Here is a 19,215-nt window from a genome sequence, read left to right on the forward strand (position 1 = left end):
TGTTAATCTTAGTTTTAACAACTATTAAGTTGTGAATGTATAATTTTTTTTGAATTAAACTTTGAATTTATTATACTAGTTTGTGAATTTTATATATTAAATTGTGTATTAATTGTAATAAGTGTTTTAAGTTGATAATATGGATGTGAATACTACTTTTTGTGTATTAAAATGTGAATTTACTGTACTAAACTGTGATTTTTGTGTTTTAAATTGTGAATTGATTGCATTAAGCTTTGAATTTTCTTTTTAAACTACGAATTGAATGCATTGAGTTGTGAATTTTCTGTTTGATTTGTAAATTGACTAGATTAAACTGTGAATTATGTATATGAAACTATAAAGTTACTTGTATTAAGCTATGAATTTTGTGTATAAACTTTGAATTGACTATATACAGAGTGTTAAGTTGAAAAGATGGTTGTGGATGCATACTTTTTGTGTATTAAAATTTGAATTTTGTGTACTAAACTGTGATTTTTGTGTTTTAAACTGTGAATTGACTGCATTAAACTGTGAATTTTCTTCTTAGACTATGAATTGACTATATTAAGCTGTGACTTTTATGTATTAAATTATGAATTGATTTTATTAAGCTCTGAACTAATTGACATTAAGCTGTGATTATTTTATAATTTTTTTGTTTGCTTTTGAAATAATGTAATTTTTATTCACGGCTTAATATATTAAATTCATAATTTAAAATATGAATGATTTATGTATAATTTTTTTTGTTAATTTTCTTTTGAATATATTTATTTTTTGTGTTGTATAAGTATGTAAGAATACATTAGTTTTAATAATAGTTTTGCATTAAATTCAAAATGAGTTAAATAAATGGTTTTATTAGAATGTGAATGTAGTATTTAAGTTATTAATTCATGACTTTATTTACAGATCTGTATTGAGTTGTGAATGAATTGACATTAAGTTGTGATTATTTTATAATTTTTTTGTTTGCTTTTGAAATAATGTAAATTTTATTCACGACTTAATATATTAAATTCACACACACACACACACACACACACACACACACACACACATATATATATATATATATATATATATATATATATATATATATATATATATATATATATATATATATATATATATATATATATATATATAGGAGTAGGATCAACTGAGAACACCTAAAAGGTTGAGAACGCGAGAACAAATCTGGACGATCTAATTTTTAAGATGTGTGGCTATAATTAATTGTTATTTTTCTAATTATTAATACATTTAAATTTTCATTTTTAAATTAAATAATTTTATAAAGGCTATTAAGGTAAATAAGCATTACCCTAATTTTGTAAACTCCTATAATTACTCTCTGCCTCTCTATTTCTCGACCTAATCTCATAGAGCATTAAATCGATATCTTCTACATATCACCGCCTCATCCCTACGCCACCATCAGACCTCGCCATCACCAAAACCCTCCAAGGCTTCAACGCCAAATTGGCCCCCTACAACTCGATCTCCAATTGTTCTCCTACAACTCGATTTTAGTTCATCGATATTCATTGGAGATTCTTGACTTGCATCCTTGAATTCGATGAAACAGAAGCGGAAGGGAAGAGAAGATGATGGCGAAGATGTTGAAGATGACCGCATTGAAGAAGAACGAAGAAGCATCAAGAAATACAAAGGGGACGAAGAGAACAGTGGGAGCAGGAGGGATTTAAAATATTAGTGGTTCATGAAAGGAGGATCGAATTCGATATGGAGGATTGAATGAGGTATTATTCACTTGTAGTACCCTGACTTCATCTTAAATTTTCTCATACCTTGATTCCTTCAGCCTCTTTGTGTGGCTGCTGTTGCAAGCGACCAATCAAGGTTTGAAAGGCCCACTTGCGATCGAGGAAGGGTTATCGATTTATGCAATTCTATTCAGATCGTTTGTATCTAGGGTTAGTGTTGCAAGTCGCGATTCCACACCTGATTAATTCCCATCATTATAAGAAACAATATGAACTTGGGTTTAGAGAGAATTGGGGAAATGGGTTGAATTCATGCTTGGAGGGATTCCGATGTAAAGTTTTCCTTGAATTTTGAGCGGATTAATGAAAGCTTCTTGAAGGATATCTTGAAACTTTTTATTTGATGCATGTTATAGATTTCAGGGAGAGAATTGAATCATTGAATCATTGAAAAAGAAGAAGAAGAGGTCGGTGAATCAAAGGAATATATGTGCATTATTTTTGGCACAACACTTGTTCGACCAAATGCTTCAATGACTATGTTTGAATAAGTGTGATTAGTTTATAAATTGATCATGATTTTTGTTTTGTAGTTTTTGATTATGTCGCTCATTTATTTCAGGGAAAGTTCATCGTTCCAATTTGATTGAACCAAGAGGTTATAATAGCTCATTAGATTCAACTCCATGCTCCTTAATCGTTACAAGCTTTTTAATCCTGTTAGTGTTAAAGATTCAAATGAAAATGATCCAAATCAAGATATTAAAAAGGTAGAGTTTATATTTTTTTTTCAATCCTACTTAATTATAAATATGTTAAAATTCACTAATGATTATGAAATGGAGATAAAAACTAATAGATTTTATTTCATCAATGTTAATTATTTATGATTTTCAGCTATATTCAAGTTATTCATCAGTATTAATATATGATTATAGTTATCATCATACATGATTATAGTTATCATCATACATGATTTTAGTTATTAATACATGATTATAGTTATCATCATACATTATTATAGTTATCATCATACATGAATAAATCTTTATTCATTATAAGGTTTATGGTAAAAACTAAAAAAGTTTTTTCCTTTCTCTGCCATCAAAAGACAAACATACATTCATTTGTGAATGTGAAAATGTATACACAAGGTTATTATCTGATTTTTTTTAATTATCCTTGAATTTGATTTTGCAGATGTGAACCCAAGAATAACAATGATCACATGTGCCCTTCTTTGTTTTTGTGTGTGCTGGTAGCAACAAGAAGAATCGCAGCAAACTATATTTTTTTTATCTTTTTCAAACATTTGTGATTACAACTAAAGTAGATTTTTTTATCTATACATTTTCCTTTATTCATTAATGATTTCAGATGTATTGGTTTTCTATATTTGTAAATGTACTTTATACGTTTATGATTACGACTGAATTGAATTTTTATTTTTAGGCTTTTTTTTTGGATGGTGCTTTTCTCATTCCATCTTTTATTGTTATATATAATCCTTCACAGTTAACATTAAATCAAATAAAATTCTTAAAAAATAATTTAATATATGTTTTCGTTCATTTATGAATACAAAAGAAAAAATATTTTTTCAATCTTTAAACATATAATATCTGATAAATGATAAATTTAAAAAAAAAATGACTTTTTTAACAAAAAAAAATTATTATTATTATTTTTGTCATATATTAATAAAAAAAATATAATAAAAATCGGTTAATCTATTAATCTAAGTAATTGTAATTAATATTGCTAAAATTTAGGAGATTAAGATTTTTTATAATTTAAATTAAATATGCAATTACTAATATACCCTCATAAAATGATTGGTCCAGAAGTGTTCTCGCGTTCTCAATCTTTTTGGTGTTCTCATTTGATCCTTTATATATATATATATATATATATATATATATATATATATATATATATATATATATATATATATATATATATATATATATATATATATATATATATATAAAAAATGCGGGATGATGAATAAACACGAAAGTTCTAAAAATATATAGATGAAAGTGATATTTTGTGAAGTTGAATGTTTAGGGGGTGAAAGTAATAATTTAAAAAGCAAAATGATGGAATATATCATATTACAAAATAGAAATGTTACATGCGGTGGATTATACAAAATTGAAAATTGAAGATTAAACTTGAAGTTCATGCATTAAAATAGTTGTACATTGTGCATTACAAACACAAACGAGGCACTGTAAGTTGCTTTTTGTATATACATATATAATAAGGCAAATTAGTGACTCGCATTTTGTAAAAGTTTCATACCACCGACTTTTTCTTCTTAATTTATTGTTCTTTTGCAAATAGCAAGTAAATTTTCAGACTTTTATTTAGGATTGTGATATACCACCTCATATGTTGTAGATCTTTCGATTTTTACGAGATACATTTTCCCTTTCATTTGATTTTGTGTCTTCATATTGGGGCAAATACTCAATTGGGTCATTATCGTTGAGGTCCAAATTGAACCTAACATGAGGTGACGATGTAGTGTGGGATGACTCATATGTTTTTGTTCTTTTAGAACCACCTATATATGATTCATATGTTTGTATCTCACACTATATTTTGCACTATTTGACAATATTCCAATTATGTTTCAAGTTGTTAAAATTAAATTCCTTCATAACGTTGTTCAGATTTCTCCATTTCGTGTAGACATGATCTTTTTTTTTATAGTTTGCTCGATTTATTTTCTTAAGGAAACATTTAGTTGTTGTAAATCTTCAAATCCACTGATACATCGAACCATGTCGAGGCTAACACCTTCTCTTCTATCTGGGACCAAGGTATATTCGAGGCTTCCCTTTTTATCTCTCGTGTTAGGGTTAGGTTCAGGTTGAAACTGAGACTGGAATTAGGTTGTTGAACACCATCAAATAGGTTGAATTTGGGGTGAGATTGGAATTAAAGTTGGGACTTGGGTTTAAATTGGAATTGGGTTGGATATGACTAATAATACGGTCCCATAGCGCTATAATGTAATATTGGTGGTATAAATTGGTCGATCCATATGATATTAGTAGAATGCTGAAGGGTTTTGGTTATTTCTACGTAGATGTTTTATGGTGATATTCAGAGTTTGAAGAATACATTTTGGTGCTTTTTGGTTGTTTGGTAGAAAAATAGAATTGAAAGTGGTAAAAAAAATATTTGTAGTTTGTATTTGTTTTTAAAGAAAAAATAATGAATATTTGAATTTTAAGAAAAAAAAACACGGTCAAAAAAATAAAGGAGGAGAGATCGATGCAAGAAACTGTCAGGGGTATAAAATCTCGACATACCAAGCCAAGGGAACGGTGCCAATTTACTTCAATTTCTTTTAGAAATAACTAGATTATAGTCTGCATTAAACGCGGAAAACACATAAAAAAACATATAATTGTCAACAGATATTGCATAATGATTATAAAAAAAATATGATTATTGGTATTATTGAAATGTGTAGAAAATACATTGAAAACAATAATTATCTATAATCATCGAAGGACCTCTTTGTAGACAACATTTTTTTGTTTTATTAGTTGAACGATCTTCCTCATCTCATATAGTTATGATATTGTTATATAATTATAAGCATTTTAATTAGACGTTCCTTCCATAATAAGGTTGCCTAATTTAAACATATATTGACAACCAATATACCGTTTTTTCCACTGCATTAAATATTGACAACTATTTCATCTATTCAAATAAAGTTATATAATATAATTTGTAGAATGCTAAATGTTATATGAATTTAATTTTAGTATATCATCAATGGAGATTCTTTTTCTAAATCACGATTGGTTTATTTTAAATTGATTATGAATATAAGTGCTAGTTTTTATGTTTGTTCTTATTTATTAAGTGTTCGCAAGAACTTTGCATTGGTTTTGGTGCAACTTTGAATAATTTTAGTATATCATCAATGTAATTTGGTATATCTTTCAATTATATGAAATATCAAATAATAACATTTCATTACTATTGTGACAATTTAGTTTATATATTGTATTTTTACTAATCTTAATTGTCTTATTTTTTTTCTAATAACTGTAACGCTTTTACTAATTGTACATTTTATAAATTTCCTAATATCTTATAATTTTTATCTTACTTTATAATTTCTCTTAACTATGTTATTTTCAATATTGACTATCTTAATTGTTTTTTTCTCAGTCTATTCAATTTTATATTTCATTGTACAACATCATCGTTTGTATGTTTTCTGAAATTTCACTTTAAAAATGTTTAATGTTTACACCTTGATATTAATCATCTTTAATAAATGAAGGTTTTTTTTGTCACATGTCATCTTCTTCTTCATTTTGACACTTGTCATTTTGTGAGAATTTTAGAAATTTTATTTTCCACTTGTCATTTTTTAGGGATTTCCATTTTCTTAAAATAAAATTCCATAAAATTGTAATGGGTTCTATAAGGAAATAAAATCATCCTATTAATTTGGTAATAAATTCTCATAAATACTTCAAACCATTTAGTTTCTTTTATAAATTTTCAGAAGATTACATTATGTTATGTAAAGTATTACATTATAAAATATTTCATATTTATATATTGATATTAAAATTGTATTTTTAATAAACCCGTATAATATACGAGTCTTACACCTAGTTTCTTTTAATAAACTCATGTAGTAATTATGGAATATATATCTCGTTTTTATTAACATGTATTTCCTTCATTAAATCAAATTCATCATTAAACGGATATACTTTTGGAAAGTAATAATTATAATCGAGCAGCATTATCTAAGACGTAAATGTTTGATATACTTTTGGAGGAAAAAAATCAGGATCATTAAAAAAATTTATATAAAGAAAATACAAATTTAAATTTGGTGAAATTATGGATGAAATTACTGGCAAAAATTTGTAGAGAGTTGTATTTTGTTAGGTATAATAATATTACAAAATTCGAATATGTATATTTGTAACGTCCCAAAATTCAAGACTAAAAATTTCTTTTAAACAAACATTACTTAAAGCAAAGTCATCAATCCAAAACATAATCAGAGTATTAATTTTCAAAACACATGTTCGTTATCAGAGTAACCATTCCCAGGCTGTCTAATCTATGGTGTGTGTGTGTGCCATATGATCACCCCGAGCTCTTCCTTCCGCTACCGGAAGTACCTGAAACCAAAACTGAAAACCGTAAGCACGAAGCTTAGTGAGTTCCCCACCCTACCATATACTGCACATACTGGGCCACGCCCGCTATCCTGAACCTCGCCCCCTACTTCGGGCCTCGCCCACTACAACGGCCCCCCTGGCTTCGAGCCCCGCTCGGATACAGATCTATTTCACTTAGGCCTCGCCTGTCACAGGGCCTCGCCCGCTAACGTATAATAGCACATAAACATATCACATCACATAAGCTAAACACATACTAACGAATCTTGACCTAAGGCCTCGCCTGTCACTGGGTCTCGCCCTTGTCCTGCTACTGATGAGTCATGGAACCCCATCCATACTCCTGCTGATAGTGAGGTACGGGCCCAGCCCACCCTCACTTCTTCCCTAACTTGGGGCTCGCCCCTGATCTACTGCTAATGAGATGTGGAACACCATCCACACTCTGCTATTGGTGAGTTACGGGACCTCGCCCACACTCACCTCCCTACCAGGCACATACAAGTATCACACAGACAACAAGTATAAACTATCACATAAACCATTTCCTTGGGCACCCGCCCGCTGTCATTGGACCTCGTCCTGAATATCATACTAGCATATTGTGCCTAGGGCTAACCCCCGGGTCTTCTACTCATAACTACATGGGCCGGCATTGTGGCCGTAGACCCATTCACACAAAGGGAAACTCACCTGCACTGGCTGAACTCGCTAATGATCCCACTAGCTGTTGTCCGACAACTCTCTGAACTCCTGCTCCACTAGCTCCCCGAGCTACCAATATCAATGCAACACTTAGTCTAACTGACCCCCGAAAGACAACCAAGTCAACTCTGGTCAAGGTCAAAGTCCTGGTCAAAGTCAACCTCCCAGGTCAACCCTACTCGCCGAGTCAACCTACTGACTCGCCGAGTTTATAAGTTCAGAGTCCTTCTATTCGCGACTCAACTCGCCGAGTTAGTCCATGACTCGCCAAGTCTACCGATTTCCGAGTCCTGACCTGTCCGACTCACCGAGTCTCACTGATTTGAGTCTCAACTCGAAGGGTTTGGGGTTTCGCGACCTGGCTCGCCGAGTCCAAGACAACCTTCAACAGACTCGCCGAGTTTCTGCCCAACTTCATCCGACTCGACGAGTTGTTCATCCCACTCGTCGAGTTCTTCCTAATCTTCATACTACTCGCCGAGTCCATTCAGATCTTCATACATACAGAGGACTTTTGAGTCATGCATTGACTCCAAACTGTAGATCTAGCCTTCCCAAGCCTATTCCTCACGTAAAGTTGCAAACTTTACGTGTAAAGAAGGGGATCTAGGCTAAATACACCATAAACTAGGGTAAAGAGGCTCCATAATCAACTCAAGGGCAGATACTTTATGCTTCACAAGACAAAAATATGCTTAGATCCGAAGTAGCAACTTCAGATCTGGCTTCTAACTCGAATGGATACTAATCATGGCTAAAAAGCCCCAAAACTCACACATAGATCTAGGTGCAAAGGAGTCCAAGAACTAGTTTATTACCTCCAAATGATCAGAAATATCTTCCCAATCCCAGATCTATAGCCCCTTCTTGCACCTCCAAGATCCTTCTTCCTTCTCCAAGCTTTAATGCACTCTTCAAGGCAATAATTGGCTCAACAATGGATATGGCGGCTAGGGTTTGGTGTTCTGGGTGAAAGAGGCAGTAAAGGAAACCTAGGGAAGAGAATGAGGAGCTTAAATAGGCTCCAAGTCCCGAATTTAGGGTTTTCCTCGTACAGACCAGACTCGCCGAGTCGGTCACTTACTCCTCGACCCGAATCCCGCTCGGACTCGCCGAGTTCCTCCTTGGACTCGTCGAGTCGTCCCTTAAACTTAGGGTTTCTTTCCTTTCTTGGCCTTCTTGACTTTGGGTGTTACAATATTTGTTGTGTAAATTTATAAATTTTACTGTTACTATATAAAGATAAAAAAAATAGTCAGGTTTTCGTAATTAATATCAGTTCCCAAGATAGTTAATTTCTGTTTTGTTAAAGGTACGTAATATATTTTCCTGTTCATTTGAAAAGTTTCAGAAAAGTAGTTAACTGATTTCATGTAATTTAAGACAAAGAAAATCGAATTATATGAATACATATATTTGATATAGGAACAAAAAAATAATCGAAAAAAATATAAAAAACGAAAGAAGGTACCTTCTGGTGCACAAGAGCAAATGTATAATCAGAGAATGATGATGGAAGTTCTAAGCAATAAGAATGATGTTGTGGGAGAAGGTTTGAATAAAAGAAACGATTGAAAATAAGCGTGAGTCGCGGATTCAAGAATGAATTGTGTATGTATGTGATAATTTGAATATGATTTTTTTTGTATTAATGATTTTTTAATAAAAATAGATTTTCTATTAATGATTTACTAATATAAACGGATTTATATTAATGGTTGATACTAATGTCCTGATTGAAATGATTTTGTTAGTAATATGTTTTTAAAATTTACCATATTAAAATCTTCATAACCAGAAATTCAAGATTTAAAATATGGAAAACTTTTATTAGAATTAAATACATTTTATTTCAACGAATATAAGTAACAAATTTAAGTTATTGTTTAACGATTGGAAAACATTTATTGGAATTAAATATATTCCATATGAGGAAGGTGATGTCAGCAATTGGTCTAAGAGTTGAAAAAATAAGATTGAAATACAATCAAATGTCCAAATTATTTAAAATGATGTCATAAAGTTTCTCTTTTAATAATATTTAGAGATTCGTTTGGATGTAATGGATAAATAAATTTACTTCAATTTCTTTTAAAAATAAAATTCATCTACTCACTCAACCTAAAATAAGAAAATATTTACTATTTCCACGAACGCAAAATAGGAAAATATTTAATATTTCCAGAAACGGAAAATAGGACACTTTCATATCAAAACATGGTCATACACCATTTATAAAGCGACAAAGCGTGCCGCTATTAACAAAACAAAAGACAAATTGAGCATAATCTATGTGTGCATAATACTTTGACATATTCAACTCTTTGAATCATAGAAAACCATAATTCATAACAATCCCTTTTAAATAAGAAAATGACAATGAACAGCTTCACATGAATCATGATATAAACATCGAAATAAGACCACAAACAATATGTATTTTAAGTGATGGCGGTAAGAAAAATGCATATTTTCTCCAATTTGGATAAGTATTGTTCTTTGCCAGTTTAGTACTTTCACTACTTTGACAATCGTTATGTAGGTTGTCGAAGACTCGAAGCTCCTCGGTCAACGGGTCAAGGGAATATACATACTGTGAATGGCAACAACCGGACTCTATTTTTTAATTATATAAAAATTGTAAAATATTCAATAATGAAACTATACTACTTATTCAATAAAATGAATATGGAAATGAATTTAACTATTTAAGGCGCTTTTTTATTTGCCCCCTTGTTTCCTACGTTCCTCGAAGGTTGTTGGATAGTGACTACACTAGTCGGGTACAAAACTTCATTCAAATTTCAAACCCATCCACATCCTTCTCAGAATCTTATATAAAATCCTTCTTCCACAAGAAACTGATCCTTCGTCGCTTTCTGCTATGTTTCACCGGCGATACCTCCCCACGGCGTCTCAGTTTGCACCTCCATTTTTCACGACTCTGGGTTTGGTATGATTTCTTTCAAATTATGTGGATTTTCTGGAATTGTGGATCGAAGAAGATGACAGCAGAGGCAATTCCATCAACCACGAGAAATACAGGCTCGACATCTCATGTATCATCATCAAGGAGGACTTCTAAATCAAATCAGTCTCCTCGTGGATCATCGTCGGTGGCGGCGTCTAGTTCGAACGATAGCAACAGTTACAACAAGGACTCATGGAAATCATCTGTTTCAAGCGGCAGTTCACTCTCGAGCCTCCGAGAGTCATTACCGGAAAATCCACATCTCTACGATTTCAAAGAGATTTTCTCCGCCACAAACAAATTTCTATCCAACAAGCTTTTTTCATCGTCTTCTTCCACTGCCTGGCGGTGTGTGATTCGCGGCGACGACGTGATTGTCTTTCAACGGAAGTTTCGGCGTCCGATAGACGCGGCTGAGCTTCGGGATCGACTTCTCGTGATTTGCAAGAGCCATCACTCGAGTCTGATTAAGCTTCGAGGTGCTTCGATGTCCGGAAGCTACATATACTTGGTTTACGATTATGTTAAAGGTGCTAGCCTTGCCGATTGCCTTAAAAACCCTAAGAACCCTAACTTCACCATACTTTCCGATTGGATGTCGCGAATTCAGATTGCAGCTGATCTCGCTCATGGCCTCGATTACATTCACAACTCTACAGGATTGGAGAAGAAATTTATCCACAATCACATCAAAAGCTCAAGCATAATTGTAACCCAATCATCGTCACTAAACGCGAAAATATGCCATTTTGGAACGGCAGAGCTCTGCGGCGAAACAGATAGCAGCTTGGAACGAGATTCAAGTAAGCCAAATTCAAGATTCGTGAAATTCGAGGGCACACGAGGCTACATGTCGCCTGAATTTCAGTCTACCGGAGTTCCGACGCATAAGTCCGACTTGTACGCTTTCGGAGTTGTACTTCTGGAGATATTATCAGGCGAAGAACCGTTGAAGTACAGACAAGAAAAGGGAAATTACGTTAGAGTTTCGTTGATCGAGACGACGAGAGAGGCGGTGGAGAGCGGCGGAGTGAGACGGTGGATGGATAAGAGGCTGAATGACTCGTATCCGGAGGAGGTGGCGGAGAAGATGGCACGATTGGGACTGGAGTGTGTGGAGGATGATCCAGAAAAGAGACCCGACATTAGTTGGGTTGCCGGTCGGATTTCGAAGCTTTATTTGGAGTCACAGAGTTGGACGGAGAAGATGGGACAGCTTCCCACTGATTTCAGCGTCTCCATGGCCCCTCGATGATGAGTCTATCATTTTCGTAAATGACACAGAAGCCCCTTGTCTTTAGTGTATGTTAAAATCACCCACTTCTAGTTTCAGTTTTTTCGTTTTTCCAAGAGAGATTACTTTTTAGGAAGTAAAATAAAGAGGCCCAACACCAAACAAAATTAAGCCTCGGAATGAGTCGTCCATTACACATTCTTTAATTAGTTTTTAGGGATTTTTTATATCAATGTTTTGTAAATTGGAATTTTGCTCATTTGAAGTGTACGTACTATGTAGTATTGTAAATCATATTTATTATATAATTGTCTTTATTAATAATATTTTTAGGGGTTCAGTTATTTCTCAAACATTTGTATGATATGCTCCCTTAAAATACTATTAAAACGTATTTTAAGTGTTGGTAACAGGCTAAGAGAACAAATGATGTGTAAAACTTATTAGTAAACAAATTCCATTACGTCTTAATTGTTATTCAAACATGCATTTTAAGATATTCCTTTATTTGAACAAAAAGTGATGTAGATTTTTTTCCAAGAATGACGTGTTTTAAGTTTTAAAGTATAGTTTTATTAAGAAAAAAGTAACATTTATGTAGATAGAATGATAGACAAGCCATAATCTAGTCTTCGGGAGTAGATAGGTAGAGAATGCTTCCAGATGCTTATGATTAGTTCAAAGAAAAAAAATGATTAGTAGTTAATCAACAAATAACAATAATAAAGCAAAAAAGTTAAAGACGACCAATGATATCATCGTAACGAAATTATATTTGATTATTATCCCACAGCTTTTATAAGAAACAGTCCGGATTATTTATATGATACAATTTCTTTAAGAAAAAAAATATATTTTTTTTTATTAATAGAAATTAAAGTATACAAAATGCACGCAACAGTCTTGGGTTCTAATTGGGGAAGTAGTTGCCACCACGCAAGTATTATTCTAAGGGCACAATAGACATTCATCCCCTTTGCAAACCACATTGTTCATGCACCAAATTTATAATACAAAGTTAAGAATCCAAGGGCAAGATGGTCATTTTCCCTTCGAAGAAATGTTCTATGTTGAAGTTCATGAGTTCTGTTGATAATGATATTAATGCCTATAAAATTAGTCAATTAATGTGACTTTGACATCAAAAAAATCAAAGATCTTTTCTGAATAAAAAAGACAATTATACCCATACATTTTATCAAAAAAAACAATTTATGAATTGTTTATAGTAGCTACAACATATTGTTCATGGCTCTATGAGTTTCAAAATCCATATACTCTCCACCACCAGCACCACCACCACCACCCATGGGTCCAAAAGGACCATTATACCCATACATATTCTCAAAAAACCTCTCATCGGGACCCATCGGAGGTGGGCCCCACGGACCCACCGGACCGGACATATTAGACCCGGACGCTTCCTGGTTCATCATCCCGGGTCCACCATGGTTGACCGGTGAGTTTCCAGTTGGCCTCTTGCCGGAAGTGCCAGGTGTCAGGGAAATAGAATTAGACTGTTGTTGCTGCTGTTGCATTTGAAGCTGGTTTTTCATGGGAGACTTTGGCCGGAGAGCTTCAATGTCCGGTGTCGTCAGCACCAGATGACCGGCCTCCGGTGGTGGGTTTCTCCCTCCTCCTCCTTGCCACACCTTCCCATCCTTATCCGCAAAATTACGAACATACCCCTGAAAAATTTCAACAAAATCATATCAATAAAACCACAAGGAGTAGTAGTAATGCAAAATATCATTGTAATTTACTCAATAGTTATAAAAAAAAAAAAAAAAGTACCTCAGAATTGAAATTTGAAGAGGATAAATCTTTACCAACAGTCAACCAGCCAGAGCGAATATTATGGTCTTCACCAAAAAGCTCAAGCCTACGGCGACCAAGTGAAAAATGCTCGATAATTCGGTACATATCTTCAGGTTTTGCAGTAGAACCTGCATTTTCATTTTTCAATAAATTGTGTTTAACTTTTTTATTATTATTAATACATAATATATAATAATATATACTGTACCATATGGAGGCTCCTCCGCGATAATTACATCTGTATCAATGTTGGCATGGATTATATGACCGTCTGTGCTGCGACGTACAGTTCCTTTTATGCCCATCAAGCAATGCTCCTTTTAACAAATTTCACCATCAATTATTTTTATATTTATATTATGGACTGGAGGACAAAAAGGTAATTTAGTTTGCCAATTGCCAACCTTTGAGCGTTGAAACAAAGTATGTGAATCATGGCGCAATCCAGGTGTTGCAGTGGTTTTGTTCGTTTTCACCCAGCATATATCTTCACACCTACGAAATCCCCACTACAATACAAAGGGAAATTGATTTAAAAGATTTAATTAAATGATTAATCCAGATTAACACTACTGAAATTTTTGATAAAAAAAATAATTATGTTTTGACATGATTAAATTACCTTCTTTAGACATTGCCGACCCTGTTCAAGGCCGACTCCATCGCCAACCCAGAGAAACACAAAAGATGGTGTGTCAGCTATTGCCTGGAAAATAATCAAATTAAACAATTAATAAACTAATAATATTACAATTAATAAAAAAAATAATAATTTACCTCAATCTTGAGATTCATGATTTCCTCAAAAGTCCAATACTCCATATGATCAGTAACACCAGGAGCTCGATGAACGTATTCCTCCCAAGGTGGGTCCACAAGAATAACATCAAATTTAGTCCCGAAAAACTCCGGGGACAAAACTTGCTCGTGTAAATCACACTTGTAATACATAGGGGCAGATGCGGAATTTGCCACAATTTCATCCTTCTTTTGTATAAGCTCACGAAGCTTTGGGTAATCTTCCACAACACTAGTGAGCTCCAATTCTCTGATAAAATTCTGGGGTCGCATACCCGTGTCCACAAAATTTTGTGAGTAATCATTTTGTTCACCTCTAGATGGGGCTTTACCTAAGGGTCCATTGTTTCTAGGCGGGACCCACCCACCGCCACCTGGCCCTTTATCTTGTAGTCCACGACCCATGGGTCCTAGCGGGTTGAAATTAGTACCCGGTATGTTTGGAGGGATTCCTCTTGGTTGGTTGAAAAACATGGGATTATTCGGGGTTGCGATGTTTGGTGGGAATCTGGGTCCCGCCGGCCCGCCAGGTGGCACTCCGGGCCAGACGACGGGAGGTGAAAAGGGGGGGAGGAAGACAGCTGGCGACATGGGACCCTGGCCCGGAGACATGGTGGGGGTAAGTGGTTGTAAACCGCCAGGTGGCGGCATTCCGAGTGGCCCGAAAGGTGACCCCATCATTGGGACTTGTAAGTTGACTTGTTGACCATCTCTCCCTATAGGACGAATAACTCTCCCACCTCCACCACCTCCTCCTCCTCCTCCTCCACCTCTTCCCATTCTGTTAACTTTAACAGAAATGTTTCTGTTAAATGAACCTTGAGAAACATTTGTGTTGACTTGTTGACCATCTTCATTAGATTGATCAAAGTCATCATTTGTTTTTATTTGATTAGAATCTTCTCTTGTATGATTAAAAGGCTTAGTTTCAATCTCAATGACATCATAATTATCTTTTGAAATACCATAATTTGATGAGGTTTTCACAGCATCTGTTCTGTTTCCATCTTTCCTGCCGCCACCTGGACGACCCGTATGCCTTTCCGGGTCGACCCGATCACGCCCACCACCACCACCACGTCTTTGCGATGGTGACTCCCAATCCCGGGTGTAGTCATAAGGGGCATCACCGTCTTTTTCTTGCCTTCTTTTCCAGTTATCGTCTCTCCCTTTTGATCTTTCCTCTTTCTCTTTATATTCTTCTCTTTCATGATGACGCCTGGTGCCACGGTCAATGTCTTTTTTACCCCTGCCATCTTCATCATCAACTTTATCCTTATCTTCATGACTTGATGGATTTTCCTGATTGTCTTCTTCGATATCTTCCTTACTCTTACCCTTTTCAGGGTGTTTAACAGCTTTATCACTATTTCCATCTAAACCCCTGGTTCTACTCTCACTACTTTCGTCCACATTAGCATCATCCCATCTTTTTCTTTGACCCTTTTCTCGGCTAATTTCCTTTTTCTGGGAATTCTTTAAATCTTTTTCTTGAAGCTTTTCAAGATCTCCATCATGCAATCTTTCATCTTTACCCTTTGAAGTTGACTTTCTTCTCTCACTTCTTTCTCCACCAATACCATCATGTCTACTTTCTCCTTCACCATCTTGATACCAGTTGCTTAATGACTCTAAAGCACTCTCTTCTTGTTTCTTTTTCATCTGTTTAGATCTTGACTCATATTCATCTTCCTCACTAACTGTCTTGCTACTGCTGCCACCTGGCCTTTTACGACTTTCACTTTTTTCCTCACCGCTTCTTTTTCTTCCACTATTTTCTAACCCTTCAGGTTCCTCTCCACTAACTGATTGTTTTGACTTTCCTGACCTTCGTTTTCTCCTCTCATCTGCTTCATTTGTTTCATGGTCTCGGGCCCTATCACTCCTAGAACCTGAACTATCTTCCATATCCCTTTTCACAGAACCTTTTACACGTTCAGGTGAACCCATCAAATATACCTCTAGGCTCTAACTCCAATGTTATAGTGTGGATTATGGAACAATATGCAGAAACAAACACACTATGAGCACACCATCCTGAAATGTTAAAATAACCCAAAAGGGTATCAATATCATAAGCAAATGAATTACTCTCTCCTTGTGAAATATTATAGTGTGGATTTCTTAGCAGGTTTAACTAAATGCCACTACAAAACTACTTGCCAGAAAGTAAACTGTAATCATCAAGTTACCAAAAAAAAATCAGGATTTACATAAATTTTGAAGTTGAAAAATCCCCCCATTCAACCTAAAAAACTTGCTGGTGTGTCTCCCATTCTTTTCAGGAAGGTAAGGAATTCCCTTATTCACTCTGTTCAATCTTAACACCATATATTTAGATGCAACCAACACTTAGCCATTCCAATATGTTATGATGAAGCTCGATAATTAAGAGGTTTGAGGAAAATAATTCAATCTGAAACCCTAAATGGCTAAAATATATAACTCGACTAGCATTTAAACTTAATCAAGGTTCCGAATGCAACTCAAGGGCAATAGACTATTAGTTAAGCTAAAACCTAAATTCATTAACTGTAAGAAATCAAACCAGCCAAAAGAACCATGACATATATGAAATTTACGACGAAACAGTGATGACTGATTGGATGAATGAACATATACCTTTGGAGATGGGCGCTTTGGTGATTGCAGTGAAGTAGTTTGCGAGTTAAAAGATGGGAGAGAGGAAATCGGTTTAAGAATTGGGGATGTTTGGGACGGGAGATCTTGTATTTTGTGAAATGTGAAACCTTCAGGTCGAGGGAGTTTTTTTATTTTATTGGACGACAATTGAAATTGATTCAATTAATGTCTGTGTTTTTACTTTTTAGGGTTTTTGTAAATTTCATCTTCATCTCTTTTACTTTTATTTCATCTCTGTCGATGAATTTCGATCTTAACTTCAAAGTTCAAACAGTTTTGCTTCATATACAAGGCAGGCCCAGGCACGGGCGACCTGGGCCGCGGCCCAGCATCAAATCAGAACCGATGAATATTGTGAAGTAATAGTTTTCTTGTAAATAATTGAAATGAAATTTTTGTTGTTGCCTTGTAATTGAGAAAAGTATATATTTGTGCTAAGTTAGCTAAACGGCTAAACCTCAAAAAACAAATATTAGTCTTCAAATGTAGACTTATAATTTATTGTGATAGGTCATTGTGGTTTACGAAAACATACGGATTCATGACGACTATTGAAACTCCTATGCGTTTGGTTCCTGTGATTTCAAAAATATTCTCACCTTTTCTCTTATATCTATTCATATTTATGGTGGTTTGTCTTTTTGTCTTCATTATACGTCCCCCAAAGTTTCTTCATCAAGTTGCTCTCTTGCAAGAAAAGAGTTTCAAAGCTGAGGTTTTGTTCATACGTTGAATACGAGCTAGAATCAAACAATTTTTGTTGACATTTTGGTACGTTAGGGCAAAGAATGTGAATGAAGACCTAAAGAATGTATATCGTAAGCACACACTTGAATTACACTCATTTGTTTAAGTTGTGCTTACCGATTTTTTTTTCTAAAAATCATAACTTGTTGATTTTACAGGGAGTTTATCTAAATCTGAATACACTAAAAAGTTCATCCCGGAGGGTTTTCACCAAGTATCCAAGGCGTCAATGGTTGGATGAAAAAGTAGATTATGTGGACTATGTAGTCATATATGTGTGTGTTCATTCCATGAACTTGATGCAATGATCTAGAAATTAGGGTACGTTAATGGTGATACCTTCTATCATCTTTTTCAAATTCCTAAAGTTGATCTAGACTAAAGTTGTGAAAATCGTTCGACGGTAGCTCGGTAGTGGACTGACATTAAGTGATTAATTGGACCAGACGGGGATTAATCGGGGATCCTAAATTATTAATAAAGTTATTTAAAAAAATAATATATCCTAAAAAATAAGTATTTGAAAATTTAAAATTTTGAAAATTTCAGTATAATATTTTAAATTTTGAGAACTTAAAATTCTGAAAATTTAAAATATTGGTGTAATATTTGAATATTAAAAAATTTGGATTTTTTTTTAAATATTTCCCGTCTATGACCATCGAGGACCGCCAAACCAGAATCTAACCGATTTTAACCAATTTCCATCAAGCACCCTAGTCATAATCAGTTCAAGGCCGTCAATGCTAATTTCTAAAACATTGATCTAGACTATACCATGTTACCTTTGGGATGTGATGTGTTGTAGTTAGGGAAATATGTAGGTCATAACAAATAAAATTCCATGTACATTAAGCATTGTCAAACTAGGTACATACGTATTTCATCCCCCCCCCCCCGATCGAAGGTTCTAACTGAGGAAATAAATGAGTGTGTTTCCCCTAAATTAATTAGTAGTAAGTAAAAGAAATGATGGTGGGTCATGCAACAAAAAACTAGACGTGGATGTGCATGATACACAAGAAGAGCGGTAATATGACTACACACAAGGAATTGTTCCTTTTGGTTATTCTCAGTGTTCTAAAAGGCGTGCCATGGTGTGAGGCGTGACTTCACCGTTACGAAAAACCTTATAAAATGTGTGACATGGCGCATTATGACGTGTTATGGCGTGAGTTTTTTTCGTTTGAGACATGTTTTTTTTGCTCTTTGTCATGTCTTTTCTAATCGGGGATATAACTATTGTGTTTTTGTTAACTTTTTGTTAGTAGTTATTGATATAACACTTCTAAAAACTAGTTATATTTGATATAAATTTATATTTATGTGGTAAAATAATTATATATTAATATAAAATCGTCGCCTTACATCACGCCTTAAAAAACGTCATGGTTCATAAAGCTT

General features: G+C 34.2%; 2 protein-coding genes across 2 annotated transcripts; one reads left to right on the top strand and one right to left on the bottom strand.

Annotated features, from left to right (window-relative positions):
- Positions 1-10,331: 10,331 nt before the first annotated feature.
- LOC111913219 (lysM domain receptor-like kinase 3) lies at positions 10,332-12,131 on the top strand. Its single transcript, XM_023908937.3, has one exon. The coding sequence runs from the start codon at positions 10,573-10,575 to the stop codon at positions 11,824-11,826; it is 1,254 nt and encodes a 417-aa protein (XP_023764705.1). The 5' UTR covers positions 10,332-10,572; the 3' UTR covers positions 11,827-12,131.
- An 822-nt stretch (positions 12,132-12,953) lies between these two features.
- LOC111913217 (N6-adenosine-methyltransferase non-catalytic subunit MTB) lies at positions 12,954-17,215 on the bottom strand. Its single transcript, XM_052767087.1, has 7 exons — positions 17,044-17,215; positions 14,401-16,458; positions 14,246-14,329; positions 14,028-14,132; positions 13,832-13,940; positions 13,600-13,751; positions 12,954-13,493 (listed from the first exon to the last, which is right to left on the bottom strand). Exons 2-7 carry the CDS (start codon positions 16,369-16,371, stop codon positions 13,038-13,040), a joined length of 2,877 nt encoding a protein of 958 aa, XP_052623047.1. The 5' UTR covers positions 16,372-16,458; positions 17,044-17,215; the 3' UTR covers positions 12,954-13,037.
- Between the last annotated feature and the right edge of the window lie 2,000 nt (positions 17,216-19,215).

This window comes from Lactuca sativa, chromosome 8, assembly GCF_002870075.4.
Source record: "Lactuca sativa cultivar Salinas chromosome 8, Lsat_Salinas_v11, whole genome shotgun sequence".
Lineage (NCBI taxonomy): Eukaryota > Viridiplantae > Streptophyta > Magnoliopsida > Asterales > Asteraceae > Lactuca > Lactuca sativa.

Excerpts from the sequence above, each read along its gene's own strand:
- LOC111913219 (XM_023908937.3), top strand. The coding sequence starts at position 10,573 with ATGTGGATTTTCTGGAATTGTGGATCGAAGAAGATGACAGCAGAGGCA.
- LOC111913217 (XM_052767087.1), bottom strand. The coding sequence starts at position 16,371 with ATGGGTTCACCTGAACGTGTAAAAGGTTCTGTGAAAAGGGATATGGAA. Across the intron at positions 14,330-14,400 it reads TCATGAATCTCAAGATTGAG|GCAATAGCTGACACACCATC; the intron begins GTAAATTATTAT and ends ATTATTTTCCAG. Across the intron at positions 13,941-14,027 it reads CTTTGTTTCAACGCTCAAAG|GAGCATTGCTTGATGGGCAT; the intron begins GTTGGCAATTGG and ends ATTTGTTAAAAG.